The sequence below is a fragment of the Hemiscyllium ocellatum genome, chromosome 9 (genome assembly GCF_020745735.1).
Source record: "Hemiscyllium ocellatum isolate sHemOce1 chromosome 9, sHemOce1.pat.X.cur, whole genome shotgun sequence".
Taxonomy (NCBI): Eukaryota; Metazoa; Chordata; class Chondrichthyes; order Orectolobiformes; family Hemiscylliidae; genus Hemiscyllium; species Hemiscyllium ocellatum.
The window spans coordinates 94,547,228-94,560,467 of record NC_083409.1 but is presented as its reverse complement, the minus strand read 5'-3'; the positions used below and the strand labels follow the sequence as shown (position 1 = coordinate 94,560,467).

At 39.9% G+C, this 13,240-nt stretch overlaps 1 protein-coding gene across 1 annotated transcript in view; it reads right to left on the bottom strand.

Annotated features, from left to right (window-relative positions):
* Positions 1–2,118: 2,118 nt before the first annotated feature.
* The window catches only part of cnn3a (calponin 3, acidic a), a 103,405-nt gene continuing 92,283 nt past the window's right edge, over positions 2,119–13,240 (bottom strand). The window contains exons 5-7 of the mRNA XM_060829951.1: positions 9,951–10,067; positions 6,775–6,921; positions 2,119–3,598 (exon numbers count right to left, since the gene is read on the bottom strand). Coding sequence (XP_060685934.1) covers positions 3,257–3,598; positions 6,775–6,921; positions 9,951–10,067 — 606 coding nt within the window. The 3' untranslated portion in view covers positions 2,119–3,256. The remainder of the gene's footprint in view (positions 3,599–6,774; positions 6,922–9,950; positions 10,068–13,240) is intronic.

Genomic DNA, 13,240 nt, shown 5'->3' with positions numbered 1-13,240 from the left:
CTGTTTCAATAGAATCAGTTTTCAATTGTCTAGACATCAAAGTTATAGGCCTGATGTGCACGTTTCCTCATTAAGACAAATCCTTTATCCCAGGAATCCACCCAAGCCTTCGGTGAACTCCTTCTAATGCAAATATATTCCTCCTAAAATAAGGAAACCAAACTGTATGCTGTACTCGAGACACTGACTCAAGCAAATTTGGGCAGCACAGTGGCTCAGTGGTTAGCACTACTGCCTCACAGCACCAGCGACCCAGATTAGATTCCACCCTTGGGTGACTGTCTGTGTGGAGTTTGTACATTCTGTGTCTGTGTGGGTTTCCTCCAGGTGTTCTGGTTTCCTTCCACAGTCCAAAGATGTACAGGTCAAGTCTATTGGCTATGCTAAATTGCCCATAATGTTAGATGCATTATGCAGAGGGAATGGATCCAAGTGGGTTATCCTTCGGAGGGTCAGTGTGGACTTATTGAGCCGAAGGGTCTGTTTCTACACTGTAGGGAATCTGATTTTTAAAAAAATCAATATCCTCTACATTTTAGTACTATTTATAATACTTCTTTATTTCATTAGGTGGAAAAGCTACTGAGCATTATGAAAATCTGATCTGATACCACACTGGATTTACCAGTCAGTTTGTCTAAGTGGAGTAGAAAAAGGTCTTCCAGGATGAGTGTCCCTATGCTTTTCCTCCTCCCACCCCCAAGAGTCAGAGCTTGTCCCTTTTCTTCCCAGGATATTGACATTGAACTACTAATGTTTGCAATGAATGCTAAATTATTTTGCACTCATACAAAATTTATCAATGATACCAATACATTTATTTTTCACCAAACGCAGACATAGTAAGTTGGGCAGTAGGCCATCCAGCACTTCAAACTTGCTCTGCCAGTGTGATCACGGCTGATTATCTAAATCAGTGCCCTGTCCCCACTTTTTCTTCATACCTGTTTAAACTCTTTAAAGAATTAAATCTTTCACCTTCTGGAAAACATTCAATGCTTTGGCTTCAACAACAGTGTGGCAGAGAATTTCATAGTCTCTAGGTGAAGAAATTTCTCACACCTAAATGGCTTACCCTGAGTCCTTAAACTGGACTTCCCAGTCATCAGGAACATCTAACCTGCAATTAACTGGTTTAGTCCTAATACAATTTTATATATTTCTAGGAGACCTCCTCATTCTTCCAAACTCCAGCAAACATAGACCTAACCAATCCAGTGTCTGTCAGTCCTGCCATCCTAGACATGCATGATACAATTAAGATTTCAGACTATGTGGCATTTCTGGCTTGTACTGTATTTAATTATTCAAATACAGGTATAGCACCTCAAAAAAAGACTACGTTGGGACAGAAACCATGCAAATCAGGGCTCAGTGATTTGCATTGCTGCCTCACAGCCAGAGACCCAGGTTTGATTCCAGCCTCGGGCGACTGTCTGTGTGTAGTTTGCACATTCTCCCCATATGTCTGCATGGGCCCCCTCCCACAGTCCAAAGATGTGCAGGCCAGGTGAATTGGCCATTGTAAATTGCCCATAGTGTTAGGTGCATTAGTCAGAGGGAAGTGGGTCTGGGTGGGTTACTTTTTGGATTTGTTGGGCCAAAGGGCCTGTTTCCACACTGTAGGGGCATCTAATCTAATCTAAATTTCGAGACACAACAGTTTTCACTGGCAAACTCTGTTGCAATATTGTAACAGTCCCAAATCAGATACTCTTCCAAATGAAAGAACACACAAATGCATTAAAGTTTCATTCAGGAATTAATAGATCTGAAACATTTCAGATTAAATGTTCTGACCCTTAAGAGTTTGATTGGAGGGGTGCATTTGGGATTCACTTCAGCAATTTAATCAATAACTCACTTTTAATCAGCAATTATCGCAAAATCAATCTTGAATATATATAAAATAGAAGGTCAGTTAACACTTCTTTATAATAAGAACATATCATTTGGCTCAGTTACACAAAAAATAAATTGCAATTCATACTGAAGTAGATTATTTGCGTAGGAATTAATCAAATTTAAATAAACAAGTTGCACTATACAGTTCTTCAATATGGAAGTGTTCCAGAGCCATAAGCAAAAAGGATAGACAATTATTACTAAGCAGACATGTTGTCTCTATAGTAAATTTTATTCACAAAAATGAACCATACACAAAGACATTTATGCCAAAGAAAATGGCAATAAATACAAAAATGAGGAGAGATTCCTACATGGATAAAATATGGCACATAAGTAAAATACATTTAATCTAGAGCAAAAATGGGAAAAAAGCACTGCATTTCATAAAGTCCCTTTTTAGTACAGAAAGCTGTTCAATCAGGTAACTTTGCAAATTATTCCGGTCACTTTATTTGGTTAAACATAATGAGAAGAATGATTTCAATTTTCAAATACATATTTTGGTCTCCACACAGACAACATCCCAATGGTACTAAACAATGCGTTACATTGAGGTGCAGTTTTAAACTTAAACTTATTACCCTACATATTGCATAACTAGATTTTTGTCTTAAAAATTCAGGACGTAAAGGTTTAAGGCAGGATCAGATTTTAAGATTTGTATCCCAGTACTTTAATTTTGATCCCATTGTAATTTTGAACAGGCCCTTTTCTTATTTGCAGCTGTCATGTGCAGTTTCATTTCTAACCTTAGAAGAACCATTATCCATGAACAAGACATTTTTCATAGTTTTTATTTTAGGTTGTGCATTTGAAATGGAATTGGTCCCATACAAAAACAGTTATGAGAAGTTAGAGCAAAACTTAAGACTAAAGGATATGACAAACAGCTGGCTGTAAATGCAGATTTAAAATGGTTTCAGTTCTTAATATTTGAAACTACATCACAGCTGATAGCAACTTGGTGTAGCAAATATGGACTGCGTTTCCTCTCAAAACCCAAATCAAACATACTATGCAAGATGACAGCAATTAAAGTCAAAGCAACAATTTTTAATTGTAGGAAGGTGCCAGGTATTTCTAAATGCTGACTTTAGATTTTTTCTTTTAAGTCCAAGTGAAATAGAATTGTCTCCAGTAGTTAGAAGTGGTAATTACTGTCATCAGCAAGTGGCAATTAAAAGGGATAGAAAAGCAAGACAGCAAATACTGCTTTTATGGATTAGCTGTGCAGAGAAAAAGGCAGCAATCCAATCTTTTGGACCTTTAAATTCATGGAAGACTGTGTAGCAAAACCAAAGCTGTCTAGCTAGTTCACAAAAGGCGTAATAGGTCATAATACTGCTTTTTAATAATCAACACCGTGATCAGAATAGTCACCACGGTAATCTCCTTGGTACTCATCCTGATACTCTAGGGGATAGTCATCAGGGTATTCACCTTGGTAATCTCCATCACTGTATTCTGAACCATTTGTTCCCTGGCTTCCATTGTGGATTATAGGCTCAGTTGGTGTGGCACAATATTTGGAGTCGTACACCTGCCGTCCAAGGCCATACACAGTCATGCCCGTTTGAGAGGCCCCTTTATTAGTGCCCATCTGCAGCGATATTGTCGAAGTATCACATTTCTCTGTTGACACCTTTTGGTCATAGATGTGTCTTCTGGTACCTGGGGCTGTCATACCAGCCTAGAAACAGTAGAAGACATTGGAATTATGCATACAAACATGGCATCAATACAGTTGTGAAATAAGTGGTAGCCACAACTATGAACTGCAATATGAACACACTGGCAGAAAAATCCATGATTGCCAAAGCTAGAATACAACATCTGAATTTTCCCAAATTCCCAGACTTAGATGCAAAGGCATTCTGCCATCAATCACTGCTTTTCATAAATAGCTCAATAAAACATTGTGCAAAGATTACTTAACATACAATCATTTGGAAGTTTAAACGTTTGGAGTGGAGCTCTCAAAAGATGAGTAATCGCACATTAGGCTTTGAATATAGCATTATCATTACTGTCATTGGAGTCTATTACAAATATGTAAACTTCAAAGGATTCAAATTTCTGGCTGTCCAAGAAGCTGTAATAAACCTTGGGATGAAAGAGTGGAAGAAATCCAAACAGAAACTGAGCACATTTTCCCAGCTTGGCAGCGCTTCTCTTAGCAGGCAAAAGAGGTGAGGTGGGAGGGTGAAATCTAAATGAGAGAAATAGGCTCCACTTAATTGCCATCATTATGAGCAGCAATATCTACCGCCTGGAGACTGACCAAACCACGAAGGCTTGGAAACTGAATGTTTTCAGGCACGCAAAGACCCTTCAGCACTCATATACAGTAAATACTCCACTTCAGCTCAATACAGTAAAATCTACACTTACTTGCAAAGAAAATTGCCTTCACAAAGAGTTGGACCGAAGGGTCTGTTTCCGTGCTGTACATCTCTATGACTATGACTCTAAAATGTCCAATTCACATCATTCCCTGAAACACAAAAATTCTAACGCCATCTCAAATTGGAGACTGCTCGGGAAAATTAAAACTCATGTGGCAGGGGAACATGCGAGTTGAATGCAAAATTGGCTATGTGATAGTAAGTAACTAAGGTTGTGGTCAACAGGTGTTTTTGTAAATGGAAATCGACTTCCAGTGGTGTTACACAGGGGTCAGTATTAGGTCCCTTGCATTTTTGCTTATTAATTTATTATTTAAACTTAAAGATTTTAAGCATTATTTGGAAATTTGTATATGACAAAATTCATCATGTGGTTGATAAAGAAGTGGGTAGTTGCTGACTGCAGAATATCAATAGTTTGGTTTCATGGGTGAAAGAGTGACAATGGAATTTAATCTGGAGAATTACAAGATCATGCATTTGGGAAAGCAAATAAAGCTGAAGTGGGACGGTGTTCAGATCAGTAAGGGGGAGGGGGGAATGAGCCCTTGCAGTGCATGCCCACAGGTCCCGTAAGGTAGCAGATAGGTGATAAAAGATGCAATATGGGATGATTTCCTTCATTGAGTGAGGTATTGAATATAAAGCAGGGATACAATGCTGGAACTAAATAACACTATGATTAGGCCACAACTGGAGTTGTGCGCAGTTTTGGTCACCATACTCAGGACGTATGTAACTGCTTAGAGTACAGAACAGGGGAGATTCACAAGAGTGTTGTTAGGGGTTGAAACCTGCAACTATGAGGAAAGATTGGATAGGCTGCGGTGTTTTTCTAAGAACAGAGGAGGCTAAGGAGTGACTTAAGTGAGGTGCACAAAATAATAAAGGGCTTGGATATAGCAGACAGGTAAGTCCCATTTCGTCTAGTGGAAAAGACAGGTCAATTAACTAGGAAGCACAGGTTTAAGATAATTGGTTGAAGGATTGGAGAGAACAAGGATAAATCTTGTACAGAGAAGGTGGCGGGTTTCTGAAGTTCACTGTCTGGTTTGGTGATTGATGTGAAAGCCCACAACTCATTTTTAACAAAAGCCTGGATCCACACTTGAAGCATTGTAACCTGCAAAGCTATGGACCAAGTGCTCTTAAGTGGGATTAGAATAAGTTTATTTAGCTGAGACACATACAGCCTGTACAATCTCTTGCTGTATCATAATTTTTCTATAGTTCAATAGTACATTAACTATAATACATAACTGAGATATCTTTAAATGCAAGTTAAGCTGACAAAGGTAAGTTGGAATTTTAGTTTCACGTGTTTTGCAGACACATAAATCACAACCCTGATCACAACATAGATTGATCAGAGTTAAAAATCACAACACCAGGTTATAGTCCAACAGGTTTAATTGGAAGCATTAGTTTTCGGAGCACTGCTTCTTCATCAGGTGGTTGTGGAGGACGCAATTGTAAAACACACAATTTATAGCAAATAACCTGGTATGATGTGACTTTTAACTTTGTACACCCCAGTCCAACACCGACGTCTCCAAATCATGACGAGATTGATCAGTTTTTTTTGAGGTCTGGATGTTAGGTGGGGACCATACATGCATTATTTTAGACAGGATTATACTTTAAAAGTGAGACTGACATCTCCTACACAATAAAGCTGCAGAATGGAATATAAACATATGCAAATCTCACAAAAATTAAGTACTAATTAACAAAATCTTCATTCTTCACCTTTCCCTGCCTGACAGCAAAGTTCCAATTTCACTGAAGGATTTCACCATTCAGCAGTTTAGCAGTAATTAGCACAGTGTACTAAGAGGAGTAATGTGCGCAGTCCTCCTTGTGGGGGGAGAGGGTGCGGGTTGGGTAAGGAAGTTACTAACTGTTCATAAGGTCCAGATGTGTTGCATTCCAATGACCTGAACAGTTTAAAATTAGACTGAAATCAACAGTCAGCAAGTAGAGCAGAGAATGTAGCACCAGCAATTTCCTACTTGCTCATTTGAGTATGGAGTGGAGAAGTCTCTGGAGCCATCAGGATCCACAGCTCAGCAGCTTTTACACTTCCTGCATCATTTGCAAACATTCAGTTCTGATGAAGGGTCACTGGAACCAAAATGTTGACTGTTTCATAGATGCTGCCAGACCTGCTGAGTTTCTCCAGCAGTTTGTTTTAATTCACAAATCTAGTTTTGTCAATGACGATTCCTACCAAACATCTAATATCAACAGCATCATCCTTCAGTGGTTCTTATTGCAAAGAGTGGGAGAGGAGATACTGGGATAAAGAGACATCTTGGTGTGAAAGTAAAAAGCAGTTACTGAGCAGGTATACAGAAAGTTTGTAACAAAGAAAGGTGTATGCACCATGTTATTCAAAAGTGGGTTGCAGTCAGTTTTAACTGCAGCATGTCATAAAACTGAAACACACTGGGTAACTTACCTGACTGGCACCTTTGTTTGTTCCCATCTGCAGGCTTATGGTTGTTTGATCGTAAGGTTTTTCGGTATGAGTCTTCGGATCATAAAGGTGTCTTCTAGTCCCATAGGCAGTCATACCTGCTTGGCTAGCACACTTGTTGGTTCCCATCTGAAAACAGTTAAGTTTGTTTAATGTTACAAAAAAACTGAGAACATGTGCCTTAATACAAGAATGTCATCTACATCTCAGTTGAATTCAGACAACATTAATCTGATAACAGAATTCCAAAGGACCATGTCTGGAATTTTGCCGAGCCTGATCCACTGGTCAGAAAACCAGTAGGGGGAACTCACTGAATTTCTCAGGACAGAGTAACAGAAGAGAGTGAAAGTAGCCTGTCAGAATCAAGGGGACACCAATGGGCATCCGTGGTGTCCATGGCAGTAGCCACAAGCTTGCCATTGTCACCTGCAAGAATGGTGGCAAAGGGTAGCAATGCATCTGTCAGGTGACCAGGCCATCACCATGGATCCTCCAGTCAAATGGTGGCACAGAAGGGGGTAGTCTTCTAGGAGAAAGTGAGGACTGCAGATGCTGGAGATCAGAGCTGAAAATGTGTTGCTGGAAAAGTGCAGCAGGTCAGACAGCATCCAAGGAGCAGGAGAATCGACGTTTCGAGCATAAGGAGGGGCTCCTGCCCGAACATCGATTCTCCTACACAGAAGGGGGTGGCAAGGTAGGAATAATCAACAACCGTATAGATCAAAACTGAGGAAACAGATCTGACATCAGTGCTTTCCAAACATTTTCCCCCTATGTGCCCACGTTCAGACTTTAAAGAATGGGATATTTTTGTTTGGTGGCAATGGTGATAGAGGTGGAGGAAGAGTGATGACAGTAGAACAGATATTTAACAGCCTTCCTTCTCACAGGCCTTTTTGCATCAGAAATAAGGCCTCAAAGTTTGATCAGTTAGGCTATGCCCATTACTAAACGAGTACTGTGCATCAATATTCACTAAAGAGAAGAAATTGGTTGAAGATGATCTCAGTAAATGGAGTGTCAAGTTTCAAAGCAAAATTGCTATTAAAAAGGAAGAGGTTTAGGCGTCTTATAAAGTATTATGGTAGCTAGGTCCCTGGGTCCCGACAGAATCTGAGAATATGAATGGAGGCAAGAGACCAAATTGCTGAGCATTGACAGACATCTTTGTATCCTCTTTGCCCACAGCTGAAGTCCCAGAAGACTGGAGAATAGCCGGTGTTATCCCATTGTTTAAGGAGGGTAGCAGGCTAATCCTGAAAGTTACAGGCCTGAGGGTCTCAAGTTGGTGGTAGGGAAATTATTAGAAAAGATTCTCAGGGAGAAGATCTACACACATTCAGAAGCAAATGGACTTTAGCGATAGGCAGCATGGCTGTGTGTGGGGGTGGTCATGCCTCACTAACCTGAACAAGTTTTTTTTGAGGTGATGACAATTAATGAGGGAAAAGTGGTTGATGTTATCTAAATGGGCTTCCATAAAACCTTTGACAAGATCCCGCATGGCAGACTGACACAAAAGGTGAAGTTACATGGTATCAGTGATGAGCTGGCAAGATGCTTACAGAACTGGCTTAATCACAGGAGATAAGAGGATAGGGTTGAAGGATACTTTTCGGAATGGAGGGCTGTGATAGGTGGTGTCCCATGAGGATCAGTGCTGGGACCTCTGCTGTTCGTGATCTATATAAATGATTTTGAGGAAAATGTAGCTAGTCTAATTAGTAAGTTTCCAGACGACACAAAGATTGGTGGAGATGTAGATAGTAAGGAGAATGGTCAGAGGATACAGCAGGATATAGATCAATTGGAGGCATGAGCAGTAAAATTGCAGATGGAGTTTAATGTAGACAAATGGGAGGTGATGCATTTTGGAACGACAAGTACAAGTTGTAAAGTATATACTGAATGGCAGAACCCTTAGGAGTGTTGAAATGCAGAGGTGTGCAGGTCCACATGTCACCGAAGGTGGCAGTGCAGGTAGATAAGGTAATAAAAAAGATCTATGGCATTCTTGCCTTCATTGGAAGAGGCATTGAGTAGAAGGATAGACAAATTATGATGCTGCTTTATAGAACTTCAGTTAGGCTACACTTGGAATTTTGCATAAAGTTCTGGTCACCACACTACCAGAAGAATTTGGATGCTTTGGATAGGGTACGGAATAGGTTTAACAGGATGTTGCCTGGAATGTAAGATTTTAGCTATGAAGAAAGGCTGGATAGACTTGGTTTGTTTTCACTGGAACAGAGGTTGAGGGGCGACCTAGTAAAAGTTTACAAGATTGTGAATGGCATGGATAGAGTGGAAAGTATGAGGCTTTCTCCCCAGGGTGGAGGAGTTAATTGTCAATTACTAACAGATACAGGTTCAAGGTGCGAGGGACAGGGGATGTTAACAAGAGATGTGCGAGGCAAATTGTTCACACGAAGGGTGGTAAGTGCCTGAATTGTGTTACCAAAGGTGGTGTTGGAAGCTCACAATAGCAGCATTCAAGAAACACCTGGATGAATACATGAAGAGGAAGGGAATAGAGGGGTACAGATCATGAAGTGAAGACAGGTTTAGTATAGAAGGGCAAAATGGGGCGATGCAGGCTTGGATGGCTGAAGGGCCTGTTCTTTTGCTACATTGTTCTTTGTTTGTTACCACGAACATGCAAGGATTTTATAGGGCTTTGTAACTGTTAACACTTGAGCAGAGCAATGCAGCTACAGTGGCTCACCAGGGGTTAAGATATTTTTTAATTCATCAAGGACCTTTCGAGATTTTCTTGAGGGCTACATTTTCATTCTCCCTAGCTCCTTTATTAGGTGATACAGTCACTTCTTTATATGTGCTAAGAGTATTTGAACTCACTCAGAAACAGAATTAAGAGAATTTAAAAAAAACATTACCACACAGTTAAAACTCAAAATTGGCATGATAACAAGTACAAAGTTAGCAACAATTAAAAAAAATTGACAGTAATACACAAAATGCCATCTCTGTAAACATGCAAACTATGCACTGGGGAGGTTACAGGTGTACAATTGCATGTTTGTTTATTTCTAACAGTCACTGGACTCCCCCCTTGCTTGATCTCACCTTTTCCAATGAGCTCTGCCCCACTGGAAGGGAGAAATACCTTACAAATGCAAATAATCAATGGCTACCTGAAGTCCAATTACACTTTGTCCAGCTTTCAGTTTTTCCTCCTTGAAGTGCCTTTCCTGTTTATCTGCATATTTAACGCCAATGTCCATTCTTGTGTGAAAGCCTTTCGTTTTTGCCTGTTCAAAAGAAATCAAATATGGTGACATTAAATTCAAGCCTGAAGATAACTGTCAATTCAAACAATGCTTCCTGTTGAACAGGATTTGGAAAGTAACAGCAAAGTTACACATGGATATGAAGACTAAACAAAAGGAAGAACTAAGTCAAACAAATTTTGCAGAACTGCTTCAGAATCTTCAGGTTAACTCCAGTAATGAATCAGAAATATTCCTGATGTATAAATCAAAACTTATCTTAGTTCAATCAAAATTACACTTTAATCTCCCCCAGTGTTCTTTACCACCTTACTACATGTTCTCTAAATTTAACTAACAGAGAAATATTCTTTTTGCGAAACTATTTAGTCAAAAGACTAATCACAACTTCCTTAGATAGACTTTGAAAGTAGAAATTTCAAACTTGCAGATACCATGGATTTATTTTAAATAATTGCTGTTAATTGATGTTTAATTGCATGCCTCATTTTAAGCAAATATTAGAACACAATTAGTCACCCAATTCCTCCTGCTTGTTATGAGCCCAGCTGAAATTACTACTAAACAAGTCAGATCTCAGAATGAAATCTGGCTTGGTAAGTCATAGCTACTTGCTTGGTAAAAACAATGACTGCAGATGCTAGAAACCAGATTCTGGATTAGTGGTGCTGGAAGAGCATAGCAGTTCAGGCAGCATCCGAGGAGCAGTAAAATAGACGTTTCGGGCAAAAGCCCTTCATCAGGAATAAAGGCAGAGAGCCCAAAGCGTGGAGAGATAAGCCAGAGGAGGGTGGGGGTGGGGAGAAAGTAGCATGAAGTACAATAGGTGAGTGTGGGAGGGGATGAAGGTGATAGGTCGGGGTCGGGGGCGGAGGGTGGAGTGGATAGGTGGAAAAGAAGATAGGCAGGTGGGACAAGTCATGGGGACAGTGCTGAGCTGGAAGTTTGGAAGTAGGGTGAGGTGGGGGAAGGGGAAAATGAGGAAACTGTTTAAGTCCACATTGATGCCCTTGGGTTGAAGTGTTCCAAGGCGGAGGATGAGGTGTTCTTCCTCCAGGCGTCTGGTGGTGAGGGAGCGGCGGTGAAGGAGGTCCAGGACCTCCATGTCCTCAGCAGAGTGGGAGGGGGAGTCGAAATGTTTGGCCACAGGGTGATGTGGTTGATTGGTGCTGGTGTCCTGGAGATGTTTCCGAAAGCACTCTGCTAGGAAGGCATCCAGTCTTCCCAATGTAGAGGAGATCGCATCGGGATGAAGGGCTTTTGCCCGAAACATCGATTTTACTGCTCCTCGGATGCTGCCTGAACTGCTGTGCTCTTCCAGCACCACGAATTCAGATATCTACTTGCTTGTCATTTAATATGGCAATCTTTCACTGAAATGTGAACACGACTGCAAATTTGTTTTCAACAATAAAACAGAAGGTTGAAGACCAAGAAAAATAAAATTAAGATCAACTGAAGCCAAGCTAAATAAAGTTTAAAAGTTGTCTAAACATGGCAAGACAAAATCCTATCTATCTATACCACAGTATCATCACTGAACAGTTACTTAAAATCCACAGAAAATGTTTCTTCCCTGTTCCATCTGTAGATTTGACCCAAATGCATTTCATTCCTGTCCTGTAGGCTGCAAAGTTTTTTTCCTGGAACTCTCAAACATGTCAGCATAAGATTTGCTCAGGCTTTCAATAATCTGCAGAGTTCTAACCCAACACTCCTCATCAGGATGTTTCACAAACTGCAATCTTACACAGAGGCAACTTATTCCCATAACTGTTATAAAGAATCTCATCTTTTAGGACAGACTATTCAACTTCAATCATCTCCTTCCAACTGAACCACCATTTTTTTGAATTAAATTTAAAACAAGTTGCTCAACCTAAATTCTGTTGAAGCTAATAGATTAAATGTAATCGCTCTCTTACCATAAATGTCAGGAGTCCTTGCTGCTCTCTCTGACACATACAGGGTTTCAGGTAATGGTTTCAGAAAGGCTGACCCCATTAATTTTTAAAAGACCATTACCAAAATTAGCCAAACTAATTTAAAACCCAAACCCCTAAACATGTTACATAAAAATCTTAGATCTTTCACCAGACCTTCCCAAAAGAGGAAAAATTTATATTTTGAGACAAAGTTTCATTTTCCAGCATGGGTTCAATTCCCAATCCGTCAGAGGTTACCACGAAGGACTATTTCTCAACCTTTCCCCTCGCCTGAGGCATGGTGACCCTTAGGTCAAGCCATCACCAGCTGTCGGTCTCTAATGGACAACAGCCTATAGTCTGATAGGACTATGGAGAGTTACATCAAATGAATTTTATGGTAACCATATTTTTTTTACAAAAGTCCATTTGCATTCCATTTCCTTCGTACTTGCTCTTGATAAAGTGTCCACTGTAACACTGACTTTTCCAGGTGCACGAGTGATTTTTTTTAAGTTGTATAGCTGAAAGACTAAACTTCTATGAAGCAACTTCAAACTTCTGCTTTCCAAAAAACGGTTTTGGCTCAAATGGATGAGAACTCCCGCATTGCTGGGAATGCATATTTCACAAATATATAAATCAACACAAGACTCTGTCTCCTTCACAACCAAATATTTCAGCTGACATGAAGTCAGTTTCTTAGAAAAACTGATATGTCGCTTGATTCTCATGTCATCATCTCGTAGTAAAATTACATCTGCACCATTATCGATGACATCAACAGTCAATCTGAATATATATTTCATGTATATTCTAGCACTGCCAACCAATGGTCAGCATAGTGTTCAAGTTGCAAAAAATACTGACATTCAAACTCTACTTTCACAAATTCAAAGGAGCCATGACAATGAAAGTTCAGAACAAACATTCAATAATATTTCACAAAATTTTAATCTTGTCCTAGGCAGAATAAAATCCAAAATAGCCCCGACTTGCAATTCTTTTGGTGTTGCTTGGCTTTGTGTAACAGTCTAGCCCAAGTCTTCTTTGCTCGCACAAATTCACTCAGTCAGATCTTAAACCAAACGTGATCTTCGTAGCTGATCAAAATAGGTTTCCCAAGTTTGACAAACTGGTTGTATTCAGGTAATCAAAATCCGCAGTTACTTTACTGTTTAATCATAAGGATGTTGCAAGCACATATTTTATCTCAAATTGCCTGACTTTTGCACTTTTGTTACAAAAGTTGACATCTCTTTGGCGCCC